Consider the following 18,745-nt stretch of genomic DNA (forward strand, 5'->3'; position numbering starts at 1 on the left):
AGACCACTTTTTGTTCCAGCTGATCTGTGGCCCTGTGCACAAAGCAAGACCAACATCTGCCTGACATTGCAAGTGCGTCTTTGATTAATAAGCCCTCATTTTCCACAGAGGCTTAAATCTAGTAAGAATCATTTTAGAAAAGTGGAAGTATTAAAGTTGAATTTCCAACAAGCTGTAGGCCAGGTGTCCACATCATTTCTTCCTCCTTTAATTCTTTGTAGAAGAGCAGAGAGTCGGGGCAGCACTGTTAATTGTTCAGTATCTGTTAAAAGCGACAGCGTGTTAACAGCCGTGTTTGTTCCTACTGTGAGTCATCGTGGCATGTGAAGCGGCGATTAAGCTTTTTTTTGTCAACATCAAAATGAGTTTGACACAGAAGTGTCGATCCAGATGTGACCTCTCCAGAGCATGAAACCTGCAGCACTCGGGTAATAGTCCTACTTAGCGTATTCCGTCGCCGGATGAGTTGCCATTTTTCATTTTCGGGAGCGGCAGGCGTATGCTGACCTCATGTATATCGGGCAGGGGGCTTTTGATGAAGTCCTTTTTCTGCCTCGGGAAGATAATTGAATGTGCTTTAGTCATTTACAGTATCGACGAACAAGTCAGAGGGGGTAAATGCTAATTTATCCCCAGCAGCCCAGGCTTCTTTTTCCTTTTTATGGCCACAGAAAAACACATGAAGTTAAAATATTCAATATCAGAAAATTAAGCGAAGGTAAATAGAAAATGTCCATTTAGCCAGATTTCTGTATAGATTTTACTGTAGAAAATGAAATAAATAGGTACTTGACAAATATACTATATATATATATATATATATATATATATATATATATATATGCCAGAACATTAAAACCACCTCCTTGTTTCTACACTCACTGTTCATTTTATCAGCTCCACTTACCATATAAAAGCACTTTGTAGTTCTACAATTACTGACTGTAATCCATCTGTTTCTCTGCATGCTTTGTTAGCCCCCTTTCGTGCTCTTCTTCAATGGTCAGGACCCCCACAGGACCACCAGAGAGCATATATTATTTAGGTGGTGGATCATTTTCAGCATTGCAGTGACACTGACATGGTGGTGGTGTGTTAGTGTGTGTTGTGCTGGTATGAGTGGATCAGACACAGCAGCACTGATGGAGTTTTTAAACACCTTACTGTCACTGCTGGACTGAGAAAAGTCCACCAACCAAAAATATCCAGCCAACAGCGTCCCATAGGCAGCGTCCTGTGACTACTGATGAATGTCTTGAAGATGACCAACTCAAACAGCAGCAATAGATGAGCGATCGACTCTGACTTTACATCTACAAGTTGGACCAGGACTAGGTAGGAGTGTCTAATAGAGTGTGTCTGTGACTACAGTCAGCAATTGTAGAACTACAAAGTGCTTCTATATGGTAAGTGGAGCTGATAAAATGGACAGTGAGTGTAGAAACAAGGAGGTGGTTTTAATGTTATGGCTGATTGTTGTGTGCATGTATATGTATGTATTTATGTATAGATATGTATATATACACACACACACACACTATATATATACAGTGTATCACAAAAGTGAGTACACCCCTCACATTTCTGCAGATATTTAAGTATATCTTTTCATGGGACAACACTGACAAAATGACACTTTGACACAATGAAAAGTAGTCTGTGTGCAGCTTATATAACAGTGTAAATTTATTCTTCCCTCAAAATTACTCAATATACAGCCATTAATGTCTAAACCACCGGCAACAAAAGTGAGTACACCCCTAAGAGACTACACCCCTAAATGTCCAAATTGAGCACTGCTTGTCATTTTCCCTCCAAAATGTCATGTGATTTGTTAGTGTTACTAGGTCTCAGGTGTGCATAGGGAGCAGGTGTGTTCAATTTAGTAGTACAGCTCTCACACTCTCTCATACTGGTCACTGAAAGTTCCAACATGGCACCTCATTGCAAATAACTCTCTGAGGATCTTAAAAGACGAATTGTTGCGCTACATGAAGATGGCCAAGGCTACAAGAAGATTGCCAACACCCTGAAACTGAGCTGCAGCACAGTGGCCAAGATCATCCAGCGTTTTAAAAGAGCAGGATCCACTCAGAACAGACCTCGTGTTGGTTGTCCAAAGAAGCTGAGTGCACATGCTCAGCGTCACATCCAACTGCTGTCTTTGAAAGATAGGCGCAGGAGTGCTGTCAGCATTGCTGCAGAGATTGAAAAGGTGGGGGGTCAGCCTGTCAGTGCTCAGACCATACGCCGCACACTACATCAAATTGGTCTGCATGGCTGTCACCCCAGAAGGAAGCCTCTTCTGAAGTCTCTACACAAGAAAGCCCGCAAACAGTTTGCTGAAGACATGTCAACAAAGGACATGGATTACTGGAACCATGTCCTATGGTCTGATGAGACCAAGATTAATTTGTTTGGTTCAGATGGTCTCAAGCATGTGTGGCAGCAATCAGGTGAGGAGTACAAAGATAAGTGTGTCATGCCTACAGTCAAGCATGGTGGTGGGAATGCCATGGTCTGGGGCTGCATGAGTGCAGCAGGTGTTGGGGAGTTACATTTCATTGAGGGACACATGAACTCCAATATGTACTGTGAAATACTGAAGCAGAGCATGATCCCCTCCCTCCGGAAACTGGGTCGCAGGGCAGTGTTCCAGCATGATAATGACCCCAAACACACCTCTAAGACGACCACTGCTTTATTGAAGAGGCTGAGGGTAAAGGTGATGGACTGGCCAAGCATGTCTCCAGACCTAAACCCAATAGAACATCTTTGGGGCATCCTCAAGCGGAAGGTGGAGGAGCGCAAAGTCTCGAATATCCGCCAGCTCCGTGATGTCGTCATGGAGGAGTGGAAAAGCATTCCAGTGGCAACCTGTGAAGCTCTGGTAAACTCCATGCCCAGGAGAGTTAAGGCAGTTCTGGGAAATAATGGTGGCCACACAAAATATTGACACTTCAGGAACTTTCAATAAGGGGTGTACTCACTTTTGTTGCCGGTGGTTTAGACATTAATGGCTGTATATTGAGTTATTTTGAGGGAAGAATAAATTTACACTGTTATATAAGCTGCACACAGACTACTTTTCATTGTGTCAAAGTGTCATTTTGTCAGTGTTGTCCCAAGAAAAGATATACTTAAATATCTGCAGAAATGTGAGGGGTGTACTCACTTTTGTGATACACTGTATATATATATATATATATATATATATATATATACAGGTCCTTCTCAAAAAATTAGCATATTGTGATAAAGTTCATTATTTTCCATAATGTAATGATAAAAATTAAACTTTCATATATTTTAGATTCATTGCGCACCAACTGAAATATTTCAGGTCTTTTATTGTTTTAATACTGATGATTTTGGCATACAGCTCATGAAAACTCAAAATACCTATCTCAAAAAATTAGCATATCATGAAAAGGTTCTCTAAACGAGCTATTAACCTAATCATCTGAATCAACGAATTAACTCTAAACACCTGCAAAAGATTCCTGAGGCTTTTAAAAACTCCCAGCCTGGTTCATTACTCAAAACTGCAATCATGGGTAAGACTGCCGACCTGACTGCTGTCCAGAAGGCCATCATTGACACCCTCAAGCAAGAGGGTAAGACACAGAAAGAAATTTCTGAACGGATAGGCTGTTCCCAGAGTGCTGTATCAAGGCACCTCAGTGGGAAGTCTGTGGGAAGGAAAAAGTGTGGCAGAAAACGCTGCACAACGAGAAGAGGTGACCGGACCCTGAGGAAGATTGTGGAGAAGGGCCGATTCCAGACCTTGGGGGACCTGCGGAAGCAGTGGACTGAGTCTGGAGTAGAAACATCCAGAGCCACCGTGCACAGGCGTGTGCAGGAAATGGGCTACAGGTGCCGCATTCCCCAGGTCAAGCCACTTTTGAACCAGAAACAGCGGCAGAAGCGCCTGACCTGGGCTACAGAGAAGCAGCACTGGACTGTTGCTCAGCGGTCCAAAGTACTGTTTTCGGAAATCAAGGTGCCAGAGTCTGGAGGAAGACTGGGGAGAAGGAAATGCCAAAATGCCTGAAGTCCAGTGTCAAGTACCCACAGTCAGTGATGGTCTGGGGTGCCATGTCAGCTGCTGGTGTTGGTCCACTGTGTTTTATCAAGGGCAGGGTCAATGCAGCTAGCTATCAGGAGATTTTGGAGCACTTCATGCTTGCATCTGCTGAAAAGCTTTATGGAGATGAAGATTTCATTTTTCAGCACGACCTGGCACCTGCTAACAGTGCCAAAACCACTGGTGAATGGTTTACTGACCATGGTATTACTGTGCTCAATTGGCCTGCCAACTCTCCTGACCTGAACCCCATAGAGAATCTGTGGGATATTGTGAAGAGAAAGTTGAGAGACACAAGACCCAACACTCTGGATGAGCTTAAGGCCGCTATCGAAGCATCCTGGGCCTCCATAACACCTCAGCAGTGCCACAGGCTGATTGCCTCCATGCCACGCCGCATTGAAGCAGTCATTTCTGCAAAAGGATTCCCGACCAAGTATTGAGTGCATAACTGAACATAATTATTTGAAGGTTGACTTTTTTTGTATTAAAAACACTTTTCTTTTATTGGTCGGATGAAATATGCTAATTTTTTGAGATAGGAATTTTGGGTTTTCATGAGCTGTATGCCAAAATCATCAGTATTAAAACAATAAAAGACCTGAAATATTTCAGTTGGTGTGCAATGAATCTAAAATATATGAAAGTTTAATTTTTATCATTACATTATGGAAAATAATGAACTTTATCACAATATGCTAATTTTTTGAGAAGGACCTGTATATATATATATACAGTGTATCACAAAAGTGAGTACACCCCTCACATTTTTGCAAATATTTCATTATATCTTTTCATGGGACAACACTATAGACATGAAATTTGGATATAACTTAGAGTAGTCAGTGTACAGCTTGTATAGCAGTGTAGATTTACTGTCTTCTCAAAATAACTCAACACACAGCCATTAATGTCTAAATAGCTGGCAACATAAGTGAGTACACCCCACAGTGAACATGTCCAAATTGTGCCCAAATGTGTCGTTGTCCCTCCCTGGTGTCATGTGTCAAGGTCCCAGGTGTAAATGGGGAGCAGGGCTGTTAAATTTGGTGTTTTGGGTACAATTCTCTCATACTGGCCACTGGATATTCAACATGGCACCTCATGGCAAAGAACTCTCTGAGGATGTGAGAAATAGAATTGTTGCTCTCCACAAAGATGGCCTGGGCTATAAGAAGATTGCTAACACCCTGAAACTGAGCTACAGCATGGTGGCCAAGGTCATACAGCGGTTTTCCAGGACAGGTTCCACTCGGAACAGGCTTCGCCAGGGTCGACCAAAGAAGTTGAGTCCACGTGTTCGGCGTCATATCCAGAGGTTGGCTTTAAAAAATAGACACGTGAGTGCTGCCAGCATTGCTGCAGAGGTTGAAGACGTGGGAGGTCAGCCTGTCAGTGCTCAGACCATACACCGCACACTGCATCAACTCAGTCTGCATGGTCGTCATCCCAGAAGGAAGCTGACGCACAAGAAAGCCCGCAAACAGTTTGCTGAAGACAAGCAGTCCAAGAACATGGATTACTGGAATGCCCTGTGGTCTGACGAGACCAAGATAAACTTGTTTGGCTCAGATGGTGTCCAGCATGTGTGGCGGCGCCCTGGTGAGGAGTACCAAGACAACTGTATCTTGCCTACAGTCAAGCATGGTGGTGGTAGCATCATGGTCTTGGGCTGCATGAGTGTTGCTGGCACTGGAGAGCTGCAGTTCATTGAGGGAAACATGAATTCCAACATGTACTGTGACATTCTGAAACAGAGCATGATCCCCTCACTTCGAAAACTGGGCCTCATGGCAGTTTTCCAACAGGATAACGACCCCAAACACAACCTCCAAGATGACAACTGCCTTGCTGAGGAAGCTGAAGGTAAAGGTGATGGACTAAACCCAATTGAGCACCTGTGGCGCATCCTCAAGTGGAAGGTGGAGGAGTTCAAGGTGTCTAACATCCACCAGCTCCGTGATGTCATCATGGAGGAGTGGAAGAGGATTCCAGTAGCAACCTGTGCAGCTCTGGTGAATTCCATGCCCAGGAGGGTTAAGGCAGTGCTGGATAATAATGGTGGTCACACAAAATATTGACACTTTGGGCACAATTTGGACATGTTCACTGTGGGGTGTACTCACTTATGTTGCCAGCCATTTAGACATTAATGGCTGTGTGTTGAGTTATTTTCAGAAGACAGTAAATCTACACTGCTATACAAGTTGTACACTGACTACTCTAAGTTATATCCAAGTTTTATTTCTATAGTGTTGTCCCATGAAAAGATATTATAAAATATTTGCAGAAATGTGAGGGGTGTACTCACTTTTGTGATACACTGTATATATATATATATATATATATATATATATATAGTGGCACTTTCTTATAAAATGACACAGGTTTTATTATTCTTTATTATTATTACTGTAGGAGTTGAGTTTATTTTAAAACCTTATAGTGGTAAAATATGTATAAAAATAAAATGTAAAATATAAACATTTATTAAATACACCAGTTACATCTGGAAGTGTTTTTGCCATTACTTTATACATAATGCCAAAAGCATTTATAATCAGTTCCAGATGTTACTAATTATTTTTTATAATTTGTATAAATATATTTATTTTTATTATGTTTATATTTTATGTTTTTTTTATTAGTCACATGACATGAAATCTGGTACAGATGGAGTGGAAAAAAAAATAACTAAGGGAAAAAAAAGGTTTGTGCTTCTGTATTGAATTGTTTTTTACAGCACATTTTTGATACTCTTGAGACTGGTCAAGTGTCTGTCACATGAAACAATTTTATTTTACCACATAACATACAACGGGCTAGCTAGACTGTTATATTACACAAGACTAGGTGTTGAGCTGTGCTCGTTTTATACCTTGTCTCTATTTTTTTCTTATCCTTCTCAATAACCTCTGTAAGAAGCAGTGGCTGCTTGGCAAAGCCTGAATTTAAACCCCCAGTTTCAGATTGATAGCCCAGAGTCCTAATCACTGATCAGCCATTTCCCCACAGCTAATAGAATCCTTCTGTATCAATATTAGCACAGTATAAATCAAGAATTCTCTATTCCTGTTTGCTCGTGGCAATTATTGTGCCCAAAATGCAGCTGATTCACGTCCAGTATGGATCGACTCATGAATTCTGTGTGATGTGGACACAGTGATTATGTGACGTGTCCAGTGTTAATTTGGGGTAACAGAGAATTTCTTTTTTCTAAGCCTTTACGTCATTTTAACCAGCGTATTCAAGTTCATAATTAAATCCTGAACAGAGTCTCTTATTTATGGAGCCTTGTGTGCTAATTCCCTGCTAGTCTTGCCAGTGTATGTCTGGACTGTGGTATCTGGCTAGAATTTTGTCTTCTTGTACCATCTGCATTGACACTTTGTATTGACTCTAGCTTGTTTATTGACCTTGCTGTGTGTTTATGCTGTGGTTTTGTCCACTTTTAGTTTTCTCCACAAATGGATCCTTAACCTTCTGTTCAGTCTTTATTGATTTACCAAAATGCTTTGCAAAATAATGCATTAAACATGCAAAAAGGTGGGCAGCCACATTAAAATAAATGAATAAAAAACACTCATATACAATCACTACGGACTTTTTTTAAGTGGATCAATCTGGTACATACATTTAATGATCGTTTTTTAAGCTACAACTACCACACAAATGAACTATTTGGGTACACAGTTACTGAATGTAGCCAATCTGTCCACTTTGTTATTCCCTTTACCTGTTTTTATCAATCTAAACAGACCCCTAAAACATCTTTATTGACCAGTCGATGTGCAGGTAGTTTGCCATTCTCAGCACCGCATTAACAATAATTTGGTACTACGAGTGTTTTAGATGCCACAGTGTCCATGCTGGGGCGGAGAAAACCCACTGATAAAAATATTAATTTATACCGTGAATGACACATAAACAGCTCCTATTTTTTTATTTATTTATTTTTTCCCACTTTTTTCCCCCCAACTTTTATCCCCCCAACTTTTATCCCCATTCTAATCGTGTCCAATTACCCTGATTGTGTCCTCTATACTGATTTGACCCTTTTGCCGCTGACTGAGGACGCCACTCAACTGACTTGCGCCCCCTCCGGCACGCAATCAGTACAGCCTGCATTTTTCACCTGCACGAGCCGAGTTAATACACCGAGAGACACTGCGCACGGAGGGTCACACCCCCGTCAATGTTATTCCTCAGCCCTGTGCAGGCGCCATCAGCCAACCAGCAGGGGCCGCAGTTGTACCAGTTATGAGGACCTATGCTCCGACTCGACCCCTAAGCCCCTGAACAACAGCCAAACGTTGTTCATACTGCCGCCCAACCCAGTCGGAAAGGCAGAGCTGAGTTTCGATACGATGCATCTAGAAACCCAACTCTGTTGCGCTAGCGTACTTTACCGCTGCGCCACCTGAGCGGCTTAACAGCTTCTATTTTAACTGTAAACCTACAACAAGTGCTAACAGACTATTTGTTCCTAAAAATTCCCAGCAACACTGCTGCACCTGGGCAATCAGGTGGCGCAGCAGTAAAACATGCTAGCACACCAGAGCTGACTCGAACTTGTGAGTTTAAAAATCAGCTCTGCTACCGGCAGGCTGGGCACCTATTTGAACAATGATTGACTTGTTCGTAGGGAGGGTGCCGGAAGGGATTCCTCATAACTGATGCAATTACGAACTGCTGGTCGATTGATGGTACCTGCAGAGAGACAAGGGATAATGTGGATTAGTGTGTGACTCTCTGTGCACGAGACTGAGCCCCATATGATCTCGCCTCGTGCAGGTGAAAAGATGCAGTCGGCTACAGCACACTTGTCGGAGGGGGTGTGTTAGTCACGGCTCTCCTCAGTCAAGGTGGCGATCATCATCAGCATAATGCAATCGGGTAATTGGATACGACTACATTAGGGGGGAAATGCAAAAAAAGAAACACTGCTGCACATGATACACTTTTACCAGAACAACATGTACTGCCATATTGTTAAGCCGTTAGTGTCATTGCCGTGCTGAGAATGGTTCACCACCCAAACATCTTCTGGTTAGTGAAGGTGCTATGGGGTTCTTTTGTTTAATAAAATTATTTATTTGTATTTTATTGCTTAATAAAGGTTCAATAATATAAACGAATCACAGATTCATGTAATAATATTTACATTCATGACCAGTAGGTCTTATTATTCAATAAACTGAATGAACATTAATCTCAGCTGTGTTTAATTAGTTACATTTATGACATTAAGCAGACATTTTTTATTCAAAGTGACTTACAAGTGTTATTATTATTTGGTCCTGAATTCTGTAAAGTTGCTGACAATGTCCATTGTAAAAAGCGCTATATAAATAAATTTTACTTGACTTACAAGTGCAACTGAATACAGTGCAAGAGATTGAGGGTTAAAGACCTTGCTCAGTGGTTCCAAGGTGGTGGTGAGGTTTGAAGTACTCAGAAGTACTTCTGAGTACTATTCCAGTATCTTAACCACTTGAGCTACCACTGCCTTGCTTGCCCTGCCTATGCATTGATACTGCCACATATTTTATGTAATTTTGCAAGATTTTCTTCATTTTTGTTTATTTTATTAATTTCAAAGTCAGTAGAAGCAGTGGTAGGTCAGTGGTTAAGGTTGCTGGTTCAATCCAAGTTGAAACTGTTGGGCCTTTATGATTTCCAATGTAGGCACTGGGGTGGCGCAGCAGTACATTTTACTAGCCCACTACCTCTGGAATCCATGGTTCAAAACCCCCAGCAGTGCTATTGGCCAGTTGGGCATCTACATACAGACATGATTGGCTATGTCCATTGGGGAGGGAGTGGAGTAGTATCTTTTCCATGGTTTCCTGGCAAAGCCGAACTCACTGTGACCAGTTGGTAAAACATGAAAATGATTTACAGTGTTATTATTATTATTATTTATTCCTGCTGTGAATTAGAAAATGCCTAAACGTAAAATACTGGATCTGGTCTCTGCTCATATTTGCCCTGTTTGATGTAATGTGTAAAGCTTCTAGTGCTCTCCATCTGAAAACACCTCTCGCTATTTTCACTAGGGTTACTTGAATTATGTGAATGCATTAGATTAAGAGGCTTAGGGGGGAAAAAATAAAATAAAAAATAAAACAGGTCAATTTTAGTCATTTTGACTGCCTGGATCGACAAGGAGCTAAAGGTTGTGAAGTGGCTCTGGGTAATGGTCTTCTGTGATTACCTCATGCTTTGTGGGTGCCATATGTGTGCTTGATGAGGTAATAGCTGTGCCCACACGACCCATTTGGGTCACGACAGTCTGTTGGTGCAGAACTAGTGCCAGAGAACTGGCATACAGTGAATATAAAACAAAGTCTCCACACTCCTGTTACATCCAACATAACAACCAACAAATGATTTCAGATTTCTTTCTAGCTTTAACGGACCTATAATCAACAAACTGAAGCCTTTTTATTTATTTATTTTGTTTTTATTTATTTATTTATTTTATTAATTTTAATAATTTTAATAAAAATAAGAACTTACAATAATGTGGTTGTGTGAACATTCACACTAATATTGTGTTGAAGCACCTTTTGATATTTTTAATGACAGCAGTCAGTCTTTGTGGGTAGGAGTCTATCAGCATGGCACATGTTGACTTGGCAATCTTTGCCCACTCTTCTTTGGAAAAGCAGATTGTGAGGGTGTCTCCTGGGCCCAGCCCTTTTCAGGTCACCCCACAGATTTTCAACTGGTTTCAGGTCTGGACTCTGGCTGGTCCATTCCAAAACCTTGTTTCTTTTTTTCCTTTTCTTTTGTTGATGTGGTGGTATGCTTTGGGTTGCTGTTGTGCTAAAAGTCATTTTCAGCTGATTAACAAGGCCTTAACGGTTCTGTGCCCAAATGAACTATTATTTGGAAATGTTCATAATACTCTCCACCTTGATTAAAGCCCCAGTTCCAGCTGGAGAAAAACAGGCCCAAAGCATAATGCTGCCACCACCATGCTTTACTCAAGGTATAAGACAGGCACTGAGAGCGCACTGACAAATTCACATCCCAATGGCTAAGATGTAAAGTCACCATACGCTAACCCAGGTTCTAATTTTAGCCGTGCTATCGGCCGGCTGTTCATCTACGCAGATGTGATTGGCTATGTCTGAGAAGGGGTGATGACTGAAGCCCTGCAGTGGATTGGTGTTCTGTCTATGATTTTTCTGCCTTGCGCCCAGTGTTTTCCGGTGGACCTGGACTTGCCGTGACCCTGAATAGCATAAAGCGGTTAATAAAAAATAAATAAATACAATTGTTATTATTACTACTATTACAACAAACTAGTTATTATGCTTCATGTAAACATAGCAGATAAAAATGTAAAAATAAAAATGTTTACAAATGTTTCTTGAATTTTTTTTTACAGCTACCCAGGTCAGCGCCTCAGAATTACAAGATGTGTTCCAGGAAACCTCGTCCAACATTTTTCAGATCAATGCTAATGGTAAGTGCGAGAATTCAGCACAGTTTTAGAAACATTCAGCATAGCTTTTTTAATCGTTTTTTATTTACTTTTACTTATTTTTTTATTCATTTTGCAGTGGTTACATTAGAGAAAAGTCTTCAGTCATTGGGGACATCGAGAGACACAGCTGAGCTACGCCAGAGTTTGTAAGTGCTTATACACTTTGACAAAGTGTATAAAAATGTTTTTTATATTACGTCACTTTACGTCACAGACCTATTAATTAAACCACTTTACGTGTGGGAGGTGCCATTTTTGGTAGGGTTAGAGTTCTGTTCATTCATAGCCAAGTCAGTAGGTTTTGATGGTTCTGATGGTTCCCTGTCTGTCAGTTCTATTCAATTGCTGGTTTGTCACAGATGGCCAGAGCAGCCTTTCATATTGTGACATCCAGTTCTCAGTTTTGCACTATCCTTGTTCTATCCACTGTCTCCCGTGGGTTGCGGATGTTTTCGTGTCTTTCATTTGTTACCTTGTTTCTACTAATTTGGCCGCTTCATTATTTGCAATTGGCCAGTTTTCTTGGTGCTTTTTAGTCACAGTATTGTTTTACCTTGATTAAATATTTGCAAATTTTCATTCTTGCACACATGTGGGATTCACCTTAGACTTTCTCTAGCAAAGTGGTTCCAGCCCCATTACTCATACTTATAAAAAAATGTACACACTGTTATGTAGAAAATACAATAATGCCATGTTTACATGTACTGTAGGTTGTGGCATCATTTACCTCCAACAATCACAAACACTCATTTTTGATCGTCATTTTGTGTAATTTGCTTCCAAGCCACAAGAGCTTTGTCCTGACACAAGTCTTTATTCAAGACTGCAGTTACACATGCATACTGAGAGGAAGCTGCACATCAATGTACAGAGTACAGACATGATCTATGTTTTAATGTAGGGATTCTGTCAGGTCTCTAGAGCAGCATGGAATTTACCCAAAAGCTTTTCTTGTGTGATTCCTTTTCCTATGACAAACATTACCAGGAATTTCATTACAGGAGGCAGAGAAAGAGAAGCAGAATTTGGTCATTGATTTGCTGTGTGAAAAAACAAAACAAGAAGTCATAGCTTATTGATTGGAAGCACCACTGTTACAAGGCTTCTCTGGTTCTGTTTGCTCTCTGGCACCTGTTGTTCTCTGCTATTGATAGAGTGGACTGAGCTGTCAGTTGTCAGTCAAATAACAAAAAAAAAAAAAACAAAAAAAAAATTTTAATAAATAAAATTAAACTAAAAAGAAATAGTAATAATAATGATAATAATAAAAACCTGAAACTGTCACTGTATTCTAAAAGTAATCTGGTCAAACTAGCCTTATTTGCATATTTTTTCTTCTCCGTATCTGTTTGGATTTGTGTGTGGGTGTGTGGGTGTGTGGGTGTGTGGGTGTGTGGGTGGGGGTGGGTGTGTGGGTGTGTGGGTGGGTGTGTGGGTGTGGGTGTGGGTGGGTGGGGGTGTGTGTGTGGGTGGGTGTGTGTGTGTGTGTGTGTGTGTGTGTGTGTGTGTGTGTGTCAGTTTTGGTAGTCAAATAACAAAATCAAAATGTAAATAATAAAATAATAATAAATAAAATAATAAAATTACAAAAAAATTATAATAGTAATAATAATAGTAGTAATAATAATAATAATAATAATAAACTGTCACTATTCTAAAAGTAATCTGGTCAAACTTGTCTTATTTACATAGGTTTTTTTTTCTCCATATCTGTTTGGGTTTGGCTGTGTGTGTATGTGTGTGATGAGTCAGTTGTGGAAGTCAAATAACAAAAATAAATAAAATAAATAAATAAAATTAAAAAATAAAAATAAAAAAATAATGATAAACTGAATAAATAATAAGATTATTATTATTATTGTTATTATTATTAATAATAATAGTAATAATAATAATAACAATAATAATAACAATAATAATAATAATTTTAAAATACTACAAAATTAACTTTAATTAACTTTAATTTAACTAGAGAGCATTGAAGTTTTGCGTAAAACTGAATTTCATCAAACATTGTGGAAAATGTACTAAAAAGTGAGTTTGACTTCAGTTGGTGACTTCGGTTTGCTTATATAAATAGGGCTAAGTTGATTGCATCTATTAAAATGTCCGTGGAGCAGGGGTCTTCTGCCAATGTAGGAAAGTAAACTGAAACTGTCACTGTATTTTAAACATGATATGGTCAATTTAGTCTTATTTACATAGTTGTGTGGGTTTTTTTGTATCTGTTTGGGTTTGGCTGTGTGTTTCTGTGCATGTCGATGTGTATGTGTGTGTTGTAGAGGCACCCTTGTGGCACATGTTTACCATCAAATCATTCACTCTCAGCCATTCATAGTTCTGAAACAGCTTCATCCCTGTAATAATCAATAGATTGATAAGAAAGTAAACAAGCTGTTGTTGGCTTTTCCCCTCTCTGTTTTATTATCTCACTCCCAGTGGACATCAATAACTCTTTTCCAGACCGGCTGCTAGCATGTACAGAACTCATCGCTCATCTCCAAGTGGTCAATCAGAAATGATTGCATCTGTGTAAACTACATTACACTAACACTGTCCACTGGCATGTCATCAATTCCATCAGCTGTTTCTGTGAGCCTGGCATTTATGCAAGTCAAGTCAAGTCAACTTTATTTATAGAGCACTTTAAAAACAACAACAGCTGTGACAAAGTGCTGTACATAGATAATTATAAAACATAAAACAAACACTAGAAACAATGAGAAGTCTCATGCTGGATTGAAAGCCAAGGAATAAAAATGGGTTTTAAGACTAGTTTTAAAAATAGCCAGTGAAGAGGCCTGTCTAATATGGAGTGGTAGGTTGTTCCATAATTTAGGGGCAGCGATTGAAAAAGCTCTATCCCCTCTGAGCTTACGCTTTGACCTTGGTACCTCCAGGAGCAGCTGATCAGCTGACCTGAGGCACCGAGCAGAAGTGTGGGGATGGAGCAGTTCAGCGAGGTAAGGCGGGGCAAGTCCATTTAAAGATTTAAAAACAAACAACAGAATCTTAAAATGTACTCTGAAATGCACGGGCAGCCAATGGAGGGAGGCCAGAATGGGGGTTATATGCTCTCTCTTACGTGATCCCATTAAAAGTCGGGCCGCAGCATTTTGCACTAACTGGAGACGTTTGAGGGAGGACTGGCTGACTCCAAAATAAAGTGCATTACAGTAGTCCAGCCGAGATGTGATGAAGGCATGGATCACTGTTTGAAAGTGCTCATGTGAAAGGATTGACTTCACCTTTGCCAGCTGCCTCAAATGGAAAAAGCTGGATTTGACTACTGCACCAATTTGACGGTCCAATTTAAAATCACTGTCCATCTTAAAACCCAAGTTAGAGATTGTATGCTTCACATGCTGTGTCAAAGGGCCCAAATCAACAGGAGGGGCTTCACAGGAACCACTGGGACCAAACATCATCACTTCTGTTTTCTTTTCATTGAAATTCAGAAAATTTAAGGCCATCCAGGCTTTAATGTCATTAAGACATAACAGAAGTGGCTTAATAGAGAAAGCATCTTTCTTCTTCAGCGGGACATATATCTGACTGTCATCAGCGTAGCAATGAAATGAGATGCCATGCTTTCTCAAAATGGAGCCCAGTGGAAGCAGATAAAGTGAGAAGAGGAGGGGTCCTAAAATTGAGCCCTGTGGAACCCCATACGGCAGGGGAGCTGGGGAGGAGTCTGAACCAGCAAAACTCACACACAAAGTTCTGTCCGTCAGATAGGACCTAAACCATTCCAAAGCACTACCACAAATGCCCACTAGGTGCTGCAACCGGGAGACTAAAATGTTATGATCTACCGTGTCAAAAGCCGCGGTTAGATCCAACAGGACAAGGATCACATGGTCACCAGAATCATTGGCCAGGAGGATGTCATTGAAAACCCTAAGCAACGCTGACTCTGTGCTGTGCAGGGTTTTAAAACCAGACTGAAAGACCTCCAGGATATTATGCTCATCCAGAAAAACTTTCAGCTGAGCATAAACAACTTTCTCCAAGATCTTTGAAATAAAGGGCAGCTTGGAAATAGGCCTATAATTAGCCAATACCGTGTGGTCAAGGCCAGGTTTCTTAAGCAGGGGTTGCACTACAGCATGTTTAAAACTCACAGGAACAACACCAGAGGATAGACTCCTGTTAATAATGGCCAGAACCTGTTGCCCTATACTATGAAAAATCTCTTTAAAAAAGTGAGGAGGCATATCGTCACAGGGAGAACCAGAAGGCTTTAAATGGCCTACCACATCCTCCAAGTGCGACAGAGTCACCGGCTCAAAACTATCAAACACAGTCAGGCAAGGGACAGAGTCAGAGGGGTCGAAGGCAGGAGCTGTGGTAGGAGCTCTGTCAAACCGTACGTCTGTGTTTCTAAAAATCAACAACACGAGGCTTTGGAGCAAGTGAATAGTGAACATCTGTTTTCTTCTGCACCATCTGCTGTTTTCTTGTTGTGACTGCACACTAAATGCTTACAGTACAGTGTTATACTGCTGATGCAACCCATGCAGCCAAATACAGTTTCATTAATATACTGCGTAACTGTGAGTTAATCTTATTTCATTATACTGTATCAACTACAGTGGTTTTCTTTTGTTTTTGTTAGTTAATATATTATGTATCAATACAAATATCTACGTCAAATTTATACAAAAAAAGTATAATTTTATAATTTATATTATAAAAAAAATCATTTTTATTTTTTATTTATTTATTTATTTTTACTATTATTATTTTTTTTTTACAAATCCTTCCCTCCTCATTACAATATACTAAATTTCCCTGACCCACCTGTCACATATTTAGAGCAGGCAGTGGTGGATTCCCATGAGCCTTAACACGTATGAAGGATCACGCTACTCTCTCATTTAATTCAATTTCTCATGCCAGCACCTTGACCAAAAGTCACTTGTGCGGGAGCAAAGAGGTAAAACCATCTTGTACACATTATTTCTTCATTTATTTATTTATTTAGAGTAAGTTATTCAATAAGTAATTATCATATGATGTATGATATACACCTTGATCAGCCATAACATTAAAATCACCTCCTTGTTTCTACACTCACTGTCCATTTTATCAGCTCCACTTACCATATAGAAGCACTTTGTAGTTCTACAATTACTGACTGCAGTCCATCTGTTTCTCTACATACCTTTTTAGCCTGTTTTCACCCTGTTTTTCAATGGTCAGGACCCTTACAGGACCACCACAGAACAGATATTATTTAGGTGGTGGATGATTCTCAGCACTGCAGTTACAATGACGTGGTGGTGGTGTGTTAGTGTGTGTTGTGCTGGTATGAGTGGATCAGACACAGCAGCGCTGCTGGAGTTTTTAAATGCTGTGTCCACTTACTGTCCACTCTATTAGACACTCCTAGTTGGTCCACCTTGTAGATGTAAAGTCAGAGACGGTCGCTCATCTATTGCTGCTGTTTGAGTTGGTCATCTTCTAGACCTTCATCAGTGGTCACAGGACGCTTCCTGTGGGGCGCTGTTGGCTGGATATTTTTAGTTGGTGGACTATTCTCAGTCCAGCAGTGACAGTGAGGTGTTTCAAAACTTCAGCAGCGCTGCTGTGTCATATCCACTTATACCAGCACAACACACACTAACACACCACCACCATGTCAGTGTCACTGCAGTACTGAAAATGATCCACTACCTAAATAATACCTACTCTTTAGAGGTAGGTATTGTAGATTTGGAATATACATAATTATCATACATAATATGGTAATTACTTCTTGAATTACAGTGTTATCTTGAACCTTTTTAAATTTAGTTATTTAATTTCAATTTAACAATGAACAGTCTCTTTGTTTAGCGCTTGGCTTGGGTGGTGCGGTAAAACGTCATCAAAGTGTGAATATGAGACAAATCTGCATTTGTGTGGAATAACCATCAGATTCACTCTGAAAGCGTCCACATGTATCTGTGTTCAGCTTTTTATTTCAGTGTTGTTTAAATTTTATTTGTGTTGTTTTCACTGTATAAGTGTCAACAACAACCCCATTATTTTACATACGTCTAAAATATATGCAAGTCCACGGGACCATGGAACGCATTAAAAGGTTTCCCATATATCCTTATGGTAAAAAATACATGGAAACTCAACGCCTTTTAAACTCCACGCTAGTCCCAGAACCAACTGACGTTGAGTTCCAAGGCACTACTGTACTTACTTTGTCTAAGTATTCTGTAAGGTGATTTTTTTTATATTCCCACTGTTTATATGCACTGGGGTGAACTGGAGTCTTTTTTTGCACCTTGCAACTCTTTCATGGATGTAATTTTTGTGCAGTGTCTCTTATTGTGGAAATGTTTAAATTGACTTAAAGTGAGACCTGCAGTTCTGTAGATGTCGTCTGGGTTTTTGGTGACTTCCTTTAACCTTTGGCTAATGGTTTAACTGCTTTAACTTTACTTCCAAAACACACTGTAAGGCGCCAATTTTGGAGCAGGATCATGCACAGCAAGTACTTGGTGATGTAAAGCTTGCTGGAACAATGTTTAAAGCTTAGCAGTCCTGTTTATTAGGGGGTTGTTGATCACTCTTCCATGCAACTTCCACTTAATGGATCTACAGATAATTGTACAAATGATTCTGTGACCTTTCTGTGCTCACTAGTGGATTCAGCTGTTTCAGCCACATTGATTTCTGACTTGTCGGAGAGTTTGCATCTATTAATAGTGCCACACTTCAGTCATTGATCTGTTAAGTGTGATCTATTCTGCCAATAGTTTTTTAAATGACTAACTTGGACAAAATCAAGGATATAACCATACAAATGCCAGAAACAAGCCATGGCAGTAAAATGTGGCACTTTCATAGGTTCCTATCTTTGGAGACGCTCAGGTTTTTATATGTCTGTGGGTGATTTTACTGTTATAAGTACATAGAATATAAACCATTTTCATTTTACCATGTGAAAGCTAAACGGTAATTGTATAATACTTAAATATTATATTAATAATAAACATAGTATATATTGCATCTGTTTCACGCATACTGATTCCATCATACACTGCTCAAAAATGGAAACCAAAATCATCAAACCATGAAGGGCTGGACTCAAATTCATATCGAAAATCAAAGTAAAACATTGAAATCATAGGCTCATGCAGTTTCCACGTATTTCA

At 39.9% G+C, this 18,745-nt stretch overlaps 1 protein-coding gene across 1 annotated transcript in view; it reads left to right on the plus strand.

Annotated features, from left to right (window-relative positions):
* tsnare1 (T-SNARE Domain Containing 1) overlaps window positions 1-18,745 on the plus strand; it is a 178,196-nt gene that overhangs the window by 16,687 nt on the left and 142,764 nt on the right. Inside the window, exons 2-3 of the mRNA XM_062992089.1 lie at window positions 11,487-11,564; window positions 11,662-11,731. Of these exons, the coding sequence (XP_062848159.1) occupies window positions 11,487-11,564; window positions 11,662-11,731 (148 nt within the window). The remainder of the gene's footprint in view (window positions 1-11,486; window positions 11,565-11,661; window positions 11,732-18,745) is intronic.

The sequence above is a fragment of the Trichomycterus rosablanca genome, chromosome 3 (genome assembly GCF_030014385.1).
Source record: "Trichomycterus rosablanca isolate fTriRos1 chromosome 3, fTriRos1.hap1, whole genome shotgun sequence".
Taxonomy (NCBI): domain Eukaryota; kingdom Metazoa; phylum Chordata; class Actinopteri; order Siluriformes; family Trichomycteridae; genus Trichomycterus; species Trichomycterus rosablanca.